Consider the following 19,979-nt stretch of genomic DNA (forward strand, 5'->3'; position numbering starts at 1 on the left):
TATATATATATATATATAGCACTTCATACAATACAGATTGTGTTAAAGCAGCTTTACATTGTTAAACAGGAAAATAGTCACTAATGCAAACAAAATTCAGGTATGCAGTAAAGCAGCTCTAAAAAGAGGACAAAAGTTAACAGTCAATATTTCAGTTAAAGTCAGTTCATTGTTGATTCAGTGATGTCATCATCATCATCCAGCTTAGATAATTTCTCTTCAAATAAGTGTCTCTGCAATCAAGTCATTAATATTCCCCAAAATTAAGTGTCCCCAATGGAGAAAAAACCTTGGTAGAAATCAGGCTCAGTCGGGGGCCAGTTCTCCTCTGGCCAGACGAACGAACATGGTGTTTTTCATCGTGGTCTTTGCTGAGGTTTTGTGCCAATGGCCATATAGTTGATGAAATGATTTTAAACAAAAAATAAAAAAATGTTTAATGCAACACATGAATGCATTTAACCTGCAATTACAAATGCATAAATAATGTTTTGATATATTAAACATAAAACGTTGAATACTGATATTTGAAATGATTTAAAACATGAAAAAAATCAAAAAAAGAAAAAGCCGAAATTTGAAATTAAAACCGCCAGCAGGTGGCAGCAAATCATTGTTAATAAATGAGTCATTGCGATTGAGCTTAATCATGTAAACGGTTGATTCATTCAAGAACGAAACACCGTCATGTTGCTCAGAGACACAAAACAGCGCTGTGGCTGTATTCGGAATGATTTTTGCTGGCGAAATAGAGCATTCATTCAAGAACAAAACACCGTCCTGTTGCTCAGACACACAAACAGCACTGTGGCTGTATTCGGAATTATTTTTGTTGGCGAAATAGAGCTAAAACAAGCAATATAGCGTCTAAAACGTAAGTCTCTTAATTAACTTATTGTTTATTGAATTCAATGTCACATTTGTAATCATGGTAATTTTTGGAGAAAAACGGCACTCTTCGTGTAAAATTGAATAACTATATGAAGTGGTATAAATATATAAATTTTCTGCCATCATGTCTTGAATTTGTGATCATTCTAAATGCATTTTAATGGACTGAATCATGCAGTGAAAGAAAACACACTAAATGCGCACACGCACTAGTCTAGACTTCACGTAATGTATGCGTGCGCTCTGTAGGGAATTTTTGAATGGTTTTTGCAAAATACTCGATAATGTCAAATCGCACATCGTTAAAACAACAATTACGATATTATCGCAGACGATATATATCGCACACCCCTAATCAGGTGTTACTGACATTGACATTATTGTTAGTGAACACCTTCAGAATGAGACGTGGCCTTTTTGGGACTAATTTAACAGACACTCCTAACATTACAATTACACTACATTTACTTTACATCAGGGTCTCCAACCTTATTTAATTCGGGAGCTACTTTTTAAAAATGAAAGCGGCTGAGCGCTACCAATGTTACAATACTTGAATCTCTTAAATATCAATCCAAACTGTTATACACGGCATTTTTAAAATGTTCTGGTAATATTAAAAAAGTACTGATTCACACACTGAAATCATTTTACCAAGTTTTATGACAAAAGACAAGACATAAAATTAGCAGCACTATGCACTTATTGTTTGCATAATTAGTGAAATAAAAACATTAACAAATGATGGCCGGATTTTAAAAAACAAAAAAATATTCATAACATGTTATCTACTGACATGTACTACATATTCAAATAAAGTTTTGACAATTTTTAAAAAATAAAATTATAACATTTCAGCCTTAAAATATATATATATTTTTTCAATAAAAAGGATGAGTCAGAATGATAAATTTAATTCGGGAGCTACTTTTTAAAAATGAAAGCGGCTGAGCGCTACCAATGTTACAATACTTGAATCTCTTAAATATCAATCCAAACTGTTATACACGGCATTTTTAAAATGTTCTGGTGATATTAAAAAAGTACTGATTCACACACTGAAATCATTTTACCAAGTTTTATGACAAAAGACAAGACATAAAATTAGCAGCACTATGCACTTATTGTTTGCATAATTAGTGAAATAAAAACATTAACAAATGATGGCCGGATTTTAAAAAACAAAAAAATATTCATAACATGTTATCTACTGACATGTACTACATATTCAAATAAAGTTTTGACAATTTTTAAAAAATAAAATTATAACATTTCAGCCTTAAAATATATATATATTTTTTCAATAAAAAGGATGAGTCAGAATGATAAATTTAAAAAAATGTATCTGCTCCATAAACAGTTCTACATAAGCTCATGTGCATTCTAAAAATCTCAACACTTCTGATAACAAGGTAGCCTATTTTCCATCGACCGGTTAAGATTTACTGGTCCGATTTTTGCATTGGTCTGAACAAAAATATGGCAGACAGACTAAATGACAGCAGGTGGCGCTTATGAACTGCAGAACAGAGCTGTTTCCACGGTAACCTCTGTAAACAAAGCTGCACTTCTAGGCACGGAAATCAAATAACGATTCCTAACACCGTCTCTACACCGGACACGAGCGGCGTGGCAAAATACTCAAATTTCACAAAATACTTAAATTTCACTTACCACATAAACAGAGTAAGGAGAGATGACTGAAGACAATGGCGAATGATTTCTAGATCCTGTGCACCCCTGACAAACATCTAATCTTGTAAAATGTAGGCTGCTGCTCCATAGTATAAACAGACTAGGTGCGATCGTGAATCTCGAAAGTGAAACTAAAAAGCCGGCGTGCATTCAAAAGCAGGTATAATAGTGGCTCCCTGATGCCCGAAATATATGTAGTATAATTATTTAGGGGTTCCGCCTACACGTAATTTTCTTTCCGAACACGGTATTGGGATGCGGCGGATTGTGGGGATGGGGGGGAATCACGATGCCACGCTCAACATCGTGATGTCTATCAGCCATCAGCAATGGCATCGTCTATCGGCCCAACCCTAAATGTTTGGATGTTTCACCATGACCACTCCCTCTCCTTGGTCTTCAAAAATGTCTGATATTAATTTAGTGACACTCTTATGGAAATATGATAATATTTTGTAATTATCATTTAAATCGGGTCACCAAACTCGGTCTTGGAGGGCCGGTGTCCTGCAGAGTTCAGCTCCAACCCTAATTAAACACACCTGAACCAGCTAATCAAGGTCTTATTAGGTATACTTGAATTTTCCAGGCAGGTGTGTTGAGGCAAGTTGGAGCTAAACTCTGCAGCCCTCCAGGACGGAGTTTGGTGACCTCTGATTTAAATAAATAATTTAAATCTAATTTTAAAATGTGTGTCATAAATCAACATCTCAAGGAAATGTAATGGGGTTTCAAATCAAAATATAAATTTCTGTTACGAAACAGGATGTTGATTTCATACATGTCCTCATATGAGGACACCGGGACTAAAAGCATTTTCCTAAAATATTTTGCCGGGTCTCAAAAGGTTAAAAATCTTACTCTTAAAAAACTTTTGACAAGTAATGTATGTTCACCTGTTGAGCTGAATTGGGGGGAATTTTTATTTCAACTCAGGGTTCCCACTCTTTCATGAACACCAGATTCAAGAAATTTCAAGGACTTTTTCAAGCACCTATCAAATTCACACCTCAGCATATGTAGTGTCATGAAAGACCTTACATTACTTAACATTTCACTTACACTTAACATTTACATTAAACATTTCAGAGTAATAATGTTTTGAATGTTTCATAAATTTAGACCGTTTTGAGCAGTCGTGTTCAAAGGAATTTAATAAAATCCACTGAAGTCAGTACTGGTAATATTCAAATTAAATTTCTAAAATATTGATAAAATATGCATCAAACTGATTTTTGCTGTAGTTCTTGTACAAGACTTAAATTTGAAAGAATTTCTCAATTTTTACATGTGCAAATTAAAAAAATAAATAAAAAATAAAAAAAATAAATAAAAAATAGGACTTTCTATTTGCTTTTAAACTGTAAACGCTTTTCACTAAGCTGTTTTTTTATTTTTTCAAGTTCTACATTTTGGGAGTTCATTTTTAGTCCATCTCCTACCCTGAGAAGTGTGTCTTGCAGAGACTGACAAAAATGAGCTCCTAAAACTTACTGCCAGATTCTGGAAGATCAATTCTTCAAACAATGGTACAAGAGGACGTGGTGCTGGTCCTTCAAGAGTCACTCTCAACTTATCGGTCCATAAAGCCTATAAAAATAGTCTTCATGTATTTCACAACAATTCAGCATGTTATTCTAATTAAGTGAGGGGCATTTTTTTGGATTTTTTACCCAAGTAAAGTCTCTGAGAACCTGACACCTTGTACTTCTGGAGACTCCAGGAAGGTTGCCGTTCTGGAAAATAGTGGCGCTGGAGACTAAATGCTTCCTGATGGTTTCACACCTAATTCTTCACATTAATTCTTAATTCTTTGGCAGTTAACGTTTGTCTTTTCTTCTTCTCCTGTTTTTTTCTGACCCCGCTGTCCCAGTGAGCATTTTGCTGACCAATGGTCATGCCTTAACTTTGGCATTTCTGTATTGCATTTGTTTTTAATATTTCCTATGGGGATTTAATCATTTTTTACTTCTCAGTCTGAGTTAATTCTCTCTTTTTTTTTGGCTCATTTCATCCGTAAAAAAAAACCTGCCTAATAATTCTGCACACCTTAAGGAGTTTTTCATTTCTAGCCTTCATGGACAATTATATACATTATCACTTCTAAATTATTAAATACAAAAATAATAGTAGTTATTAAGATTGATGTGGTTTGGAATTGGTAAAATGTGCTTGGAAAAAAATATGATCAGAATATCAACGTGCCTAATAATTATGCACACACTGTAAGATGTGCTCCCTTTACACAGAGTGCCGCTATATCACAAAATCGAAAGTGAAATTGAACAGCAAGCGCTTATTCAAATGCGATTTCAATACCCCGCATATTGATACGGCTCCCTGAAAATTATGGGGTTAAAGCAAAAAAAAAATCTTTTGACTGAATTTTTCTTCAGCCAAATCCCATTCCACAGCCATACCCGTCACACGCCCAGTTTAAGAGCAGTGTTTGTCTTCTTGTGATTAGGAGTGCTTGTCCTCCTAATTTAAAAAATGTAGGAACACCTTCTGATCAATAATAAAAAATTCTGATTAAGAATTAGCCTTCATAATACAAGCTGACATTTGACTCGAAGTGATTTCAGGGGCATTTTCTTTTTACCTTTGTAAATGCATTTTTCTAATTTTATTAAATGCATGCAGTGTTTCCTCTAGGATTTTTTCCAGCTGTGGTGGCAGGACTATTTATCATGGACCACGCGTTTGCGTTTTCATGTGGATGGAGATTATTTTAAAAAACGGAAGAAGGAAAAACTCTGTTTATAAAAAATACAGGTGTACATGTGGACATGGCCTTATTTGAACTAAAAAAGACAAGTAAATCGTAAATAATAAAATAAGAACAAATAAATGAATGACAATCAATAGCACAAACAAAAACAATAAGAAATGTTTTCAGTTAGGTCTAACGATCTATACTCAACTGTAAAATAACACTGGATAGTCTTCACTGTATAATGAAAGGCAGCAGCAGGTTTATTTAGGCTGCTGTCTCTTTAAGACCTCATGCACGGATCTAATATACTGTTACACTCTCAGCTTTCTCTGATATACTCTATGCTTACTTTTCTTTTTAGGAGCGCTTGTCCTCCTAATTAAAAAAAAATAGGAGCACCTTCTGATCAATAATCAAAAATTCTGATCAAAAATTAGCCTAATACGAGCTGACATTTGACTCCTTAAAGTGACTTACAGGGGTATTTTCTTTTTACATTTTCAATGGCATCATTTTTATCCATGTCAAATTTAAAAATGTATGTTTATAAGCTTTTTAAAATTTCTATTTAAAACAATATAATAAGTAGAATAAGACAAATAAGTTAGCAATCATATGAAATTAGTATTAATAAATTAATCTGTACTACAGAGGTTGCACAGAAGAACACAAAAGTGGCTTGTAGGTAAATTTTCAGACATTTACTGATTCTCAGAGGTGGCATGAGTGCAATTAAATTCATACAATCATGTGGAGATTCATGTTTTAAATATAAAATTTTGAATACAGAAATATTAAATGATTTAAATAACTGAAATTATACGCTAAAAATGAAACTAAAGTCACTGATTTTATCACTGAATCATTCATTCAATTGATTCGTTTGAACAGCTGATTCATTCAGGAATTAAATCTTTATGTATGGGTAATCATGAATCACTGACTCACTAGATTCGTTCAAAAACGCACTGACTGTGTTTGCTTTTAGAGATGCGCAGCGGCTCAGCTGTTACTATATTTGGAACTATTTTCGTTGATGCAATATATACAATAAGAATGTTTGCGGGAGCGTGACACACACGTTGCGGGAGTGGGCGGTAATGGTCAGAAATTCAGGGGGAGCGGAATTAAGAAAACTGTCCCGCTCAGGTCTCTAGGCTGCGTGAAAAACATTTTTTTTTCCACGCTCCCCCATCTCCACCCCCAATCATTAGTGCCGCTTGTTCGGTCTTTGACAGAACATATAGGACAATTTTTTAAATAGCGCCATAAACTAAATTGATTTCAAATTTAATTCAAGCGATTTCAAGGACCTATGTTTGTTTTCAAGTACTTTCCAGGCCTTGAATCCATATGTCTGAAATTCAAGTACTTTCAAGAAGCGTGGGAACCCTGTCAACTGCAATTAATCAATTAAAATTCTGGTACATTCAAAGATGGTACATTCATTATTCATGCAATAGTCAAGTGTTCACATACCTGAATAATATCTGCATGCACAATAACGAAAAGTACACACATAAGGGCCTCCATATACAGCAGTCTGATGTGGCAGGTGGAACTGGAATTGACTTCAGTCCAGAGGTTGTCTCAACATCGGTCTTCACTAACTGCCCTGGCTGAAACACAATTGAAATATAAACGATTATTATAAATATAGCTTCACAATGCTCATTTTGTCTTCTGTCAGACTGATATTTAGTCTTTACTAAATCGTTTGTGTGCTTTTTCAAATTATTTTTAAATTGTAAACGCCTCTCACAGTATCGCGTGAGCGTCCAGGATCCACGACAAAGCCTATTTTACGACAAGAACAAACACTTCACACGAGGTAAAGTTTTGAAAATATTAAATATATTATTGTAAAGTCACGTGTTTTAGTGACCAATTTAAACAACTAAAAGGGATAAACATAAATTTACCTCGGACTGTATCTTGAACCACCTCACGCGCAAATTAATCAACAGGGATATGTAAAATAACAAAGAGGGGAATTTGAAAACTTATTAACATACAACAATATACATTTAGAGTGAAATTTTAAATTACATGGAAAAAACGACGAATAAAAGCACATTTATAACGCTTACCTTTGGCTTAGCACCCATCCGCGGGTCGGTCAGATGACCGTTACGTTAACGTTACTGTTTGAATTTCAAACTGCTTCATGTCAGTGAAGGCGGCTGGGTCCCATCCTCTGTAGGTTTTATAAAGTGTCCTCAACGTAGAATAAAATCAATTACATACAGAATCTATCGCGGTGGTATCTTCAGTCTTTGGTAATATACAGAATTAATATCTTCCGTCTTCGCGGTTGCTTGCGCCATCATGTTTAACTTAACGTTACGTCCCTTCAGAATGAGACACGTTAAGTTCGCGGCTAATTTCAAAGGGTTTACTTTGCTTCAATTACCACCTGACAACACTTTAAACATTACCATTACAGTGTTTTTTGCTTACATATTTATAGACTGTGGAAGTAAATAACCGCCGTTTGACAATGTCCATGGTACAAGTGCTCATGCTCGCACGCGTCTATTGGAAGCGCATATACTTACTTGCCGACAAAACCCGCCAAAATAAAAGCCTGCTGATTTTAAGTTTGAAAATGATGAAATTTAAAAAAAGAAGTAAATATTAATATTTTATTTTTAAGTTTACTATATAATAATTGTATTTGTATTTAATACTCCCTTTTTATTTTAAAATATTTAAAATTATGTATTATCACACTTTATTTTGTTTAAAAAAAACTAACTAAACAAAGTGCAATAATATTATCTCTATTATTTATTTATATAGTTATATTTATTTATAGTTTATATACATATATAAACTATAAATATATTAAATATATATTTAAAATATATTTAAATATAAATATATATTTATATTAGTAAATATATATTTAATGTATTAAATAATGTTACATTAGTTAGCTAAACTTAAATTAGTTGTTTGGAATACACCTAGTATATTTAACTTAAAACAAATTAGTAACTTTTTTTGTAACTAAAAAGTGCTTTTTACTTAGATTTTTTAAGACAATCTGTTTGTATGCTTTTTTAAGATTAAAGTAAGGTTAACTAATTCGATTTTACAGTGCGTTTCTGGTTTCTGAGAGACAGGCAGGTGCGACAACATCCAAACTCCTATCCCATCCCAGGCTCATATTTGTGACATCAATCCACTGGGATTGGTAGAATTTGATGGGCTGTACCTCTGCTAAACCAGCACTTTGTCATTCTGCCTAACTGACTGGCCCCCTTGACCCTTGGGTGTGGGAATGCAGTTTAGCGGAGAACCAGTCAGATTTCTTGCTCCACTGGAAGCCCTCTTAGGAGTAGCACTCCATTAAGTGCTGTTGATTTACCAATTTCTTGCACTACTCCACTCTTCCACACATGTAGCACACACTAAGGAACATGCCATAGCATGTTTTAAAGCAGAGCTTAAATGCACCAAATACACACTATATTTTCAAATTACTGATTTCAAAATACACAGCCAGTGTCCATCAAATGCTAAATTGTTATGTTGATTGTGCATTTTGTAATTTCATGCACGTGCAGAAGACAGGTCTTTAAAACAAAAATGTAGGCCAACATGTATTAAATAATGGATTTACGACACACTTTAATAAATATGTACAGTGCAGTAAAAATGTCAAATGTACCATTAAATGTAAAAAAAAAAAGCTAATATATAAATGTCTTCCCAGCACATAGTGAGGTCTATGGGCAGTGGTCTACTGCCTGCACTGGTGAATGAAGTGCTGAGAAAGGACCGGAGTCCTGCCAACTGTCAGGCTATCCTCAATCAACTTTTACAGGTAAGATTGTGCTTATTCAAATATGATATTAAATACTACTGTGCAATAATGACAATACAATTTTATTGCAGATATGCAGTGTGAAAGAACCCCTTGATATTTTACTTCAGCAAGTGGAGGACACTGATCCAAATGCCATTGCAGACACCATCACTGTCCTTATGCCTCTTATTCAGTCAGGTAACTGAACAACTGCGGAGGAAAAGAACCTCAAAACAGCTAAAGCCATAATCCTGATGCATCCTGCAAACCAGTATAAAACAGTGTTTCAACTTAAAAATACAAGCCAAAAATAAACAGGGCTCCCTCTACTGCCACTGCAAGTAATAACACATTTTCTTTTTGTTCCCCACCCAGTGCTGTTGAGAATGAGTGAGTCGAAGGCCCATGGACTGGCTTTGGCCCTTGATTCTCTGCAGAAACAGATTTCAAAGCTGCCTGTACCTTACTCACACAAACAGGAACAGGAAGATGTGTATGGGCTCTGCCGATGCTGCACTGCAGTACTGACCTTTGTACAACCCTTTGTGCAGGAAGTCAAGAATCAAGACACAAACTCAGTGGCCACCAAACAAAGAGCTGCTCTTCTAAAGTTGTATGTTAGAACCTGTTCTTACTAATGCAGTCAATGAGGCATTGACCCAATTGTGTTAAGTCATGTCAATTTGTATGGTGCTTTTACAATACACATTTTTTCAAACAGTTTTAAAGAAAGCAGGGCTCGACAATAAGGAGTGCCCGATGGCCCGGGGCCAGCGTGAAAGATGTTTGGGACAGTAGACGGATTTGTCACTTGCCCGATCGGGCCACTGCAGCGTCGTCACGACATTTGATCGTTTGCATGTTTTTTAAGCCTTGTTAATTTCAAACTTCAAGCGATTAAATAGCATTTGGGAAAGACAACTGCTTTCAGTACTGTTCTGTTCTGTGTGAAACACAGAGGAGAAAATACTGTAGCAGGCAGAACAAGTTCACTGTTCACGATGCGCGAAATATAGGAAGAAAATCCAAATATTGAATTTTATATGAATGTGTTTCTGAGGGGAACTGACTGTTTTCAGAAATGGCGTTTTCTTTTCATTTTGTCTCTGTATAATGCATTTAAATTAGTGTTAATACAAGCAGCTGCTGTATTTTCAGCGGTAACCAAGGAAACGCTGTATTACTGTTCCATAAGCGCCGCCTGCTGTCAGAGAGTGAATCTGCATCTCATTCAGCCCACCTGCTGTTTCTGTTTCATACAGATGTTTTATGTAGCATAATTTCACAAGGCTAAAGTCAGGTCATTCTGTTTTTGCTTCAGATTTTGAAATGATACAGTCTAATATAAATCAAACATTGCACTTTTTTTCAATTCATGATTAAAATGCAGTGGTTGCCTCTAATTTCAAATGGCTATAAAAAATCAAGTTGCAACACAGAGTGAAGAATATGCAATGTTATTTTATGTGATTTTTCAATTTCTGTACCTGAACATCTGCAAACATAAAAACCTAAAGCATCATTTCATTTCTAAATATAGTGCTATAGGCCTATATTTAATTGTGCTACTACTTAATTTGTTTATTTGTTCTTATTTACTGGCTGTCACTTGTCTTTAATAATGTTTAAACTTTATATTTATGTTTGGCTAGTGATTTTTGCTGTGGTATCATATTTGAAATAGGGAATTGTACAATTTAATTGGTATCTAAAATATTGGTGTCATATAATATAATCTTATTTATTAGATTGTACAAGATCGTAACAATGATAACAGCAACTATTTTATTTTTCGTGGCAGGGCCAGTGAAAATGTTGGCAGTGCAAGTAAAAATTTGCACCACTGGCCCAACCAGGCCAGTAGAAAAAATCCTTAGCGTTGATCCCTGGAAAGTCACACTGTTATGTCTATAATGCCATAGTGCTTTATCACAGAGCAAGTTTTGGGACTGTGGGATATAATGATATGAGCGATCGTCCAGATTTAGATCTAACTATATTGTATTTATAGTGTTAGTATTAGATTTAACAGTGCTGCAGTGACGTCTAAACATTCAAAAGCCATTAAGATATATATTGGTCGGTACTGATCTATTAAGAAATTTAAATGTTGGTTATTTTGTTCAAAGCAAAAGCAAGCGATTCTCAAAAAGTATTAATATATAGTTCAGTCATGAAACTCTAGATGGCGCAGGCGACGGGTTGTTAACCTAACCGATGATATTCAGAGAGTTAAACGACTTGGCACTGCTGATTGGTTCATGCTGCATATGCAGCCAATGAGCATACTGCCTTGCATTTATATGGCTGGCTAGCATTCACTAGAGATTCCTGCAGCGTGCTTTCAGAGTTTCTCTGAAACCCTCCACCTTCCCCAGCTCCACCTGTATAGATCTGCTACGGGTTATTTTATATGCTATTTGTGCAGCAACAGTATGTCTTAAATACTCATGGCACCGTATCGCCATATGCATTGGCAGTAGCAAGTTCCTGTACTTTCTTGCAGCAGCAGCAGCAATAATCTACAACAGCAGCAATTCAGCAACAGCGTAGCAGATCTATTCCGCCAAGACCAAATACATTAACATTGTCATATCCATCACCATGCTAAAATCTTCCGAGAGTTGTCATGATTGAAATGAAAATATGATCGGTTGTCGCAAGACTGAAAAACTCTTGAAACATCGAAATTCTCTGGCCCTAATGATAATAACTATGGGATTTAGACAATGTTCAGTTTTGTTCTATGCAAGAGAAACCATCATTGAAGATATGATGGGGTGTCTTAAGATAAAAATAACCGCTTGTCAGAGTCTGATGTCAGTTAACATTTTGCAAATTAGCAGTCATTTAAGCGACAATGTTGAGAAATATGTAACCCTTTGTTGATTATATGCATGTGATCTTAACCAGTATTTTACCTAATTCTTCACATTTTCCTTTCTTTCTGTAATTGCTCAGTTGCATGAAGAGTCTAAGGGAACCTCTCCTCCAAGTTCAACTGGACAGAGAGGCGAACATGACAGAAATTTCACCCTTGTGGAATTTTGCCACAGAAATAATGGTAATGATTTCACTTACTTTGTTGTTACTAATGGGCTTAGGCACGGTACTTTTAGGAAAATGATGACCTGACTTCTGAGTGCTTCTGTGCTTCAAATACTAGGCAATCCTAGCAGTGATCCAACAATCTCTGCCAAAAATCCTGTTCTATCCTTTGAGAGGAAAAGAAGACACAATTTCGGAGAAAGATGCTTTTCATCTGAATGAATCAAGAGCTTGCATGGCTTACTTGCTCTTTGTCCAGCTTATTGCCATAGAAGTGTTTCCTGCAGTGTTTAGGTAAGTAGCAGTTAGACCTCAAAAATTTGTTTTTTTCCTCATCTCACCATGTGTTTACCAGACTCAAAGACAGTGTGAACTGTTAAGGCCACAGATCTCTTGGGCTTTCAAAAGGGGTTAAAATACCCTTCACTTGCAGAGTTGAGAATCTTATTTTGTGCGCAAAAACATGCTGATATATTTGACACCAAAAGAATTTAGAGAGTTCCATCATTTTTTCAGTTTGTGGTACACAATGTCTATAAGAAAGCAGTTTATGCAATCGCTACAGCTTTAATGTACCTGCGCTCTAACAAAAATGTTTAATTTAATATTTCAGCCCTGTTTTTGTCCTGCAGTGTAATATGGAATACATCAATCTTCTTTTAAGTAGGTGTGTAAACAACAATTTTTATTATTTAAAAATAAATAAATATAAATACCAAAATGGTGTGCCATGTATTTAGTCTGACTTTCCTTCCTGCTTTTTATCCCCATACAGAAAGGATGAATCATGGATATTGAAAGGACTGGTAGAGTAAACCTCCATCAAAACATTTATTATTACAGTCATTACAAGAACAGAATTATGATACAAGAATTATGTTCATGCTTTAATTTTCAGTAATGAGTAGTCATTTGCTAGAAAATGTCTTCTTGCATTTTTTAGGACTTACATGTTAAATGTTTGGAAAGAGTAACAGACTGCAGTCTCCCAGTGGAGCTCTTAGAGCTGAAACCATTTCATGAGGTTCCAAAGGTATGCAGCAATGCTATGTATTGTTATGGAATAAAGAAATAATATATCACCCGCTTCTTAAAACATACATAACTTCTTGGTGGTAAAATCTAAGGATGCACAATATATTGGTTCCATATCAGTAATCAGCCGATATTATATATATATATATTTAACTTATTGGTAGAATGATTCCCAGAATTGTAATAATTGGTGCATCCTTGGTAAAAAAAAAAAGGGTTACTATTTTAACGAGAATTGTTGTTATTTGTTCACAGAACTTAATTACAATTATGATTGACTGTCCAATCCAGCAATTGGTAAGTATGGATGAGACACAACATTGCTTTTACAAGTAAATCTGATCTGTTAAAGCCAGTTTTTTGTTTGTGGTCATGTGCCCTCTTTCATTTAGAGAGGAAAAAGCCTTGTGGTGTTCCAGCTCTTTATAGAGAAGCTTAATGGTGAAGCCAAGCATACATTTTTCAGGTATAGTATCTAGAAAGTTTAAATATATATTTAATTAAAACTGCTATCAATATGTGAATGCAATATTCTGGTTGACAAATCTAAAAAGTAGAACATTTTTCTCTGAGTGTCAATTGCTTATTCTGCCTTTGTTAAATGCTCGAAGACGCATCATGAAGACTAGCCATCATGCAGGTGTAGAAAGTATCATCATCAAAAACATAAAGAATCAAGTGGAACGCTGCAGAAAGGTAGTGCACAAAACATTGCTTATCTGTCTGCTTGTCCAAGTGGCAGGATTTTGATCAACACTGAATCACTAATGGTAGAAATATTTTTTTCTTTTGCTATTAAAGTCAGCCTATGATGACAGCTGGTTTGAGGGGACTCCGCTCATCTCACTGCTCAGAGAAACTCTCATTCTCCCACAGGGCCATGAAACCGACTTGCTACATGGGATGGACAGGTGAAGAAAACATGTATTTTTACAAAGACCTTAAAGGAAAACAATAGCCGCTAAATGCTCAGAACTGCATCTTGATGGATCTAATCAATTTTTATATCAACAAATCATTGACATGAATCGTAACCCAAGTACAGCCTCCACATATGGCAGCTGTCTCTATTTTAAATGTTAGATCTCCTACTAACAAGATACAATCCATCCCTAACCATAATTTATTTATGAGTGTAGTCCAGGTTTACTGCCATGATCCCACAATACAGAACAGATGGTGAGCGGTCCAATATTTTGAGGCAGATCCTGTGTCATTCCTAAAATGATACTAAAACCTGAGTGATTGACATACCTCGTCTGAATACTCTGCCCCTGATAAATTACTTAGGCCTTCCTTCATCCTGCTGATATGCAAATGGTAAACCTGTCAGCTTTGACCACAATATGCACCTGTTCTGCATAACTCTCTGTATTAGGCAAAATAGATATCTTAGGTTGTTGTTTTTTCCCATATTCATATTTTCTTCATTGTTTTAAAGGGTAATGGAGTCTCTGAATCTTCTGCGGTATTTATTGATACAGGAAAGAAACATTTCTGTAAGATTTTTTACAGCATTTTGTCAAAACACAACTATATATATCATTACACTTATATTTTCATCATGTTCTATTAATAAGACCCACTCTGTTATTTTCAGACTGGAATATGGACAGACCTGTGCCACATTGCAGACAGTTACACGAAATTATTACGACTATGTCTAAGCATGTCAAAATCATACTACGGTACAGAGTTGAAAAGCAAAAAAGCTGTACCTGTGTAACAGAAAAGTGACAGCAAGGCAAAAAACGTTTAGCTTTTTACTTCTGCTGATTGTACTTCGGCTACAAAATGTTGTTCAAAGTGTTAATTTTGGACATTATAACAATGAATAAAACATGTAAGAATCATAACTTTTGTTGATCACAGAGCTTATTTTCTGCAGCAATCCAAAAGCCAATGGAAAAATGTTTTTTCTAGGACAGGGATCTACTGAGTGAAGGATAAAATAGTCTGGAGAGCTACTTGTTTGATATATATAATTCAACAATCTATGCTAGAAAATATTCAAGTTAAATTGATAGAAGTATAAATATTCATTTCCCTGAATATTTTACTGCCATATTATACATATCGATATTTATCACAATATGCATTTACCATTAATGGGGAAGGAAATGCTTTCCATGTTTGTTAGAACTTAAGAATGAAGGTAAACATAACTTTGTTTACAAATAAACTACACAGAGTAGCTACCTTTTAATTAGGCCCCCATGAAATCCATTGTGAATTAAGAAAACTTAAACCGTTTAATCGATCCTTTTCAAAAAATGTAATCAAAAGAAAATTGTTTTGCAACCAAACGTTGCATTTTTATTTATTTTTTTTGTACAATGCTGCTGTATAAATTAATTGAGAAAAAAAACAAACAAACCTGGTTGTAAAATATTTCTATAAAAATTATTATTATTATTACTTTGAAAAGTTAAATATTAGCATACAGTAATATATTTCTGTTATAATTTTTTTCAAATTAAAACAAACTTTTATTTTGAGCTTTGTCCTCATTGATAAGCAGATGCTGAAAACGCTGTGAAACCGTGTCATTCCTTCACAGTTCACAAGGAGACATGCAGAACATGCAGACATCATAACCACAATTCCTAATTTAGCCCTATTTCAGGGTTCCTCAAATCTTGTCCTGGAGGGCCAATGCGCTGCAGAGTTTAGCTCCAACCCTGATCAAAGTCAGCTACCTGTGATTTTCTAATGATCCTGAAGACATTGATTAGCATGCTCAGGTGTGTTTGATTAGGGTTAGAGCTAAACTCTGCAGGAAAGTGGATCTCGTGGGCCAGATTTGAGGATCCCTGCCCTATTTATTTAGCGTGCAACTCACAGACTCCAGGGCACCACGTTGGATATCATTGGTCTAGGCCAGAGGTAGGCAAGTTCGATCCTAGAGAGGCGCAGTCCTGCAGAGTTCAGCTCCAACCCTGAAAACAAAACTCACCTGCCTTATAGCCTTAGTAATCCTGAAGACATTGATTAGCTTGTTCAGGTGTGTTTGATTAGGGTTGGAGCTGAACTCTGCAGGACTGCGGCTCTCTAGGACCGAACTTGCCTAGCCCTCCACGTTCCTGGAGCCCCGTCCCCCCCAGGCCCCAGCACTGAACATTTTGCATCTCTCCTTTGATTGACACACACATTTCAGGTCTTGGAATCTCTACTAATGAGCTGATGATCTGAATCAGGTGTGTTTGATTAAGGAGACATGGAAAACATGCAGTGTTTGGGGGCAACACTCTATGTAGGTTACATTTAAGTAAACAAATCAATATTTTCAAAGTTTACTTTAATGATTAGACAGTAACAAATAAAAAAAGCTGTATTTACGACGAAGGAGGAACTAACAAAAAGGCTAAATGTACCTCTCCTACAAGCAAAGTTTCTCGAATATCGAAGCTAGTGATGGGAGAAACGAAGCATTTCGAAGCAATTGAACCAATTGCTTCGCAAAATGATTCACTGCTTCGAAGCGCACCACACGCTGGTGGTCGAAACTGTGTAAATGCAACAAAAACTCAGACCAAAACATGCATACTGAATCAGGTGTGTTTGATTAAGGAGACATGGAAAACATGCAGTGTTTGGGGGCAGCACTCTATGTAGGTTACATTTAAGTAAACAAATCAATATTTTCAAAGTTTACTTTAATGATTAGACAGTAACAAATAAAAAAGCTGTATTTACGACGAAGGAGGAACTAACAAAAAGGCTAAATGTACCTCTCCTACAAGCAAAGTTTCTCGAATATCGAAGCTAGTGATGGGAGAAACGAAGCATTTCGAAGCAATTGAACCAATTGCTTCGCAAAATGATTCACTGCTTCGAAGCGCACCACACGCTGGTGGTCGAAACTGTGTAAATGCAACAAAAACTCAGACCAAAACATGCATAAAAACAGCTTTTACAAACCCAATGAAAACGCTTTCAAAATCAAAATAATACAATTTTGATTGCAAAAAGTTTAGTGTGTTTGTTTTATGGAGAGCTTGTCTAAACAGGCCAGTAAGAGACTATTACCGGTACTAATCATCCTTTAAATTACACAAATGTCTCATTAAAAATATCTACAAATTGATCAAACTGATCCGAGATCGTATAAACAGACGCTGATGCAGTGGTGTGGGGGTCGATCTCAGTGAACTCGCATGACTCACGGGTTCACAGAGATCGCCCCCTAAGAGCCTCGTTTACTGAAATCACGTGACTTTAGCATTTTGATACGTGCTCCGATTCCGAACCACTGTTTCGAAACAATTGATTCGCAAACGTTTCGAAGCTTCACGAAGCAGTGTTTCAAAAGCGGCCATCGCTAATCGAAGCTAGCTATACATGCTTAAAACAAAAGAGGAGGTAACTTGGGCAGGTGAAGTGGTGCACTTTGATAATGCCTGTTCAAACTCGCAGCGCGTTAATGTTCTCTTGTCCTTAGCCTATAAATGAATTCTATTATAATATTTCTAGATTGGAATGGAACGTTTTTCTTAGCGGAACCTTTTTACATTAAGCTGCACATTCGTTAAATTATTTGATTGAAAAACAAGGAAATTCCAGTAGGACATCTTCTTGATATAGGGATTAAATTTACTGAAAAAAATGTAACTCCTTTCTACCTGACAAGGGGGAAACAAAGGAAGAGGACAGAATGTTGTCCGAGCGGCGAATCCTGTGCTGCTGCGCTGCAAGAATCTGCGAGGCTTCATCACACTGCGAAAACAACACGAAACATAAACAGAGAAGTGCGTAAATAGCAGAGAGTTACGGGTTTTAATCCGTCAGTAAATCAGTTAGTATGATCATAAACAGTATTTTCCCTCAAACCTGAGGTGAGGTGCTGATTATAAGTGTTGTTTTCCAAGAGGTGTTGGTATCGATTGCCATTTCCAGTTTGTTGTAACGTTAGCTATATTCGGTTGTGGCGCTAACCGTTTTAACAGTGAGCACATGGGCACAAAGTGGGACATACAAAAACATTTCTGAAATTCATGTTAATTAAATACATTTTTTACTCAAATTGTTATGCTCATAATATAATTTATTTTAAAAATACTTAGTAGAGCAGTGGTTCTCAAACTTTTTACACCAAGTACCACCTTAGAAAATATTTGGCTCTCCAAGTACCACCATAATGACCAACATTAAAATACAGTAGCGTTGTACGCCTAATTATTCAGCTACAGCTATGCACAGTTTTAAAAAAAGGCAGTTTTATTCCCAGTAAGAATATTTATTATTGTCTGCCACTTTAAACATTGTAAATAAATACAGTTTGAACATTAACACTGCACTGTGCTTACATACAGGCAAATAAAAAACTTAAATTATTAAATTAAAATGTACTGTATACCTAAAAGTTAAATGAAAACGGCACTGTACTTAAAAAGTAAAAAAAAAAAAAACTTTACTGTACTTGAAGTAAAACATATACAGTACTTGATCAAAAAATTAACACCGGCATCATTTAGCCACCTGGCAAACTTTTAAAAGGTGTTTTAACAGTGTTTCCCAACCTTTTTTTCTTCCACGGCACAGTTTTGAAATGTAAAAAATCCCACGGCACACCACTAAGCATTACAAAAAAAAAAAAAGATAGAAAGGGGAAACGTATTTTAGATTTTTCCAATAATTAAGCATTGCGTCATCAGAGCTGGTATTTTGGTTTATATATGATCAGACACTTGCACTTACTTTCTGAAAATCATACTCAAATGTAGTTAATGAGGCTTTTGACGAGTGAGTGACAGATCTGTGTTTTGTCCATCATTAGAACGGAACGCATCACGTTTTCACCAGTTTGCAGTTTATAAAGTTTATTGTAGCTATATGGGCGCTCAGTTTCTCTTGTTAATACATTTGGCCAAAATCTCACGAAATAAAATACGAACAGCTATGATATTTAAAACATACAAAAGTGTATTGTCTACAACTAAACAGCAAATGCTAAGACTCTTCTCTGCTCTTTATACACACAAAAACATTAGCCTTTATAGACAGCGTTTCTTGAGTAAAGGAAACACTCTACTTATTGAAACATCAGTTCTTTATTTACCCTTGCATTGCAAAGAAGTCTTCAAACTGCGGGACAGTGGGAAAGTCTTTGCTTCGTAACCGGCAGCTCTTTACAGCGGCCTCCGAAGCAGACAAACAGCTGCTCTGATTGTCTGAAAAGACCAGAGTGCTCAATGTACACTCAAAGGGCCCTCACTGGGTAGAGTGGATTGGGACCCTGCTCGCCGTCTGCAGCGGGGAGCGCTAGAAGGATAATAACCTGGGCTCTGAATGGAGTTGAGAGCAACTTAGGTACATAACCGTGTCTTGGCATGAGGATGACCTTACAGTCGTTAGGCCCAAACATCAGACAGGAAGCAGTGCCTGCAAGTCACCCACTCCCTTGACCAACGCTAATGCCAAAAGGAGGGAGGTCTTATGCAACATAGGCCGCAAGTCGGCCGAATGGAGCGGCTCGAAAGGCGAGCGCTTTAGGGCCCTTTAGGACTATGGATAAGTCCCAGGTCGGCACGGTCTGAGGGCGAGCAGGATACAATCTCCGGGCGCCCTTCAAGAACTTAACGACCAAGTCGTTTCTGCTGACTGACTGGCCAGCTTCAAGGGAATGATTTGCGGCGATAGCTGGCACATAAATTTTGAGCGTGGAAGGGGCGCGCCCATTATCCAGTAGCTCTTGTAAAAAGCACAGCACGTCACAAGATACTGGGTCCAGGCTTTGTGCTGCACACCAGTCACTGAAGACTGACCATTTAAGAGCGTAGA

At 36.0% G+C, this 19,979-nt stretch overlaps 1 protein-coding gene and 1 long non-coding RNA gene across 2 annotated transcripts; one reads left to right on the top strand and one right to left on the bottom strand.

Moving 5' to 3' along the window:
- The first annotated feature begins 8,988 nt into the window (after window positions 1-8,988).
- Window positions 8,989-14,925, top strand: glmnb (glomulin, FKBP associated protein b). The gene is made up of 14 exons (XM_016279574.1): window positions 8,989-9,134; window positions 9,206-9,314; window positions 9,492-9,729; window positions 12,078-12,180; window positions 12,283-12,458; window positions 12,778-12,831; window positions 12,940-12,970; window positions 13,108-13,197; window positions 13,455-13,496; window positions 13,592-13,665; window positions 13,811-13,895; window positions 14,001-14,110; window positions 14,641-14,698; window positions 14,800-14,925. The coding sequence occupies exons 1-14, from the start codon at window positions 9,012-9,014 to the stop codon at window positions 14,923-14,925; spliced, it is 1,419 nt and encodes a 472-aa protein (XP_016135060.1). The 5' UTR covers window positions 8,989-9,011.
- On the bottom strand, window positions 14,897-18,123 carry LOC107590649 (uncharacterized). The gene is made up of 3 exons (XR_001609807.1): window positions 18,030-18,123; window positions 17,822-17,915; window positions 14,897-14,917 (listed from the first exon to the last, which is right to left on the bottom strand). It is a non-coding gene; the product is annotated as an uncharacterized lncRNA (long non-coding RNA).
- Between the last annotated feature and the right edge of the window lie 1,856 nt (window positions 18,124-19,979).

Source organism: Sinocyclocheilus grahami, unplaced genomic scaffold (assembly GCF_001515645.1).
Source record: "Sinocyclocheilus grahami isolate Dianchi unplaced genomic scaffold, SAMN03320097.WGS_v1.1 scaffold131.1, whole genome shotgun sequence".
Classification (NCBI taxonomy): domain Eukaryota; kingdom Metazoa; phylum Chordata; class Actinopteri; order Cypriniformes; family Cyprinidae; genus Sinocyclocheilus; species Sinocyclocheilus grahami.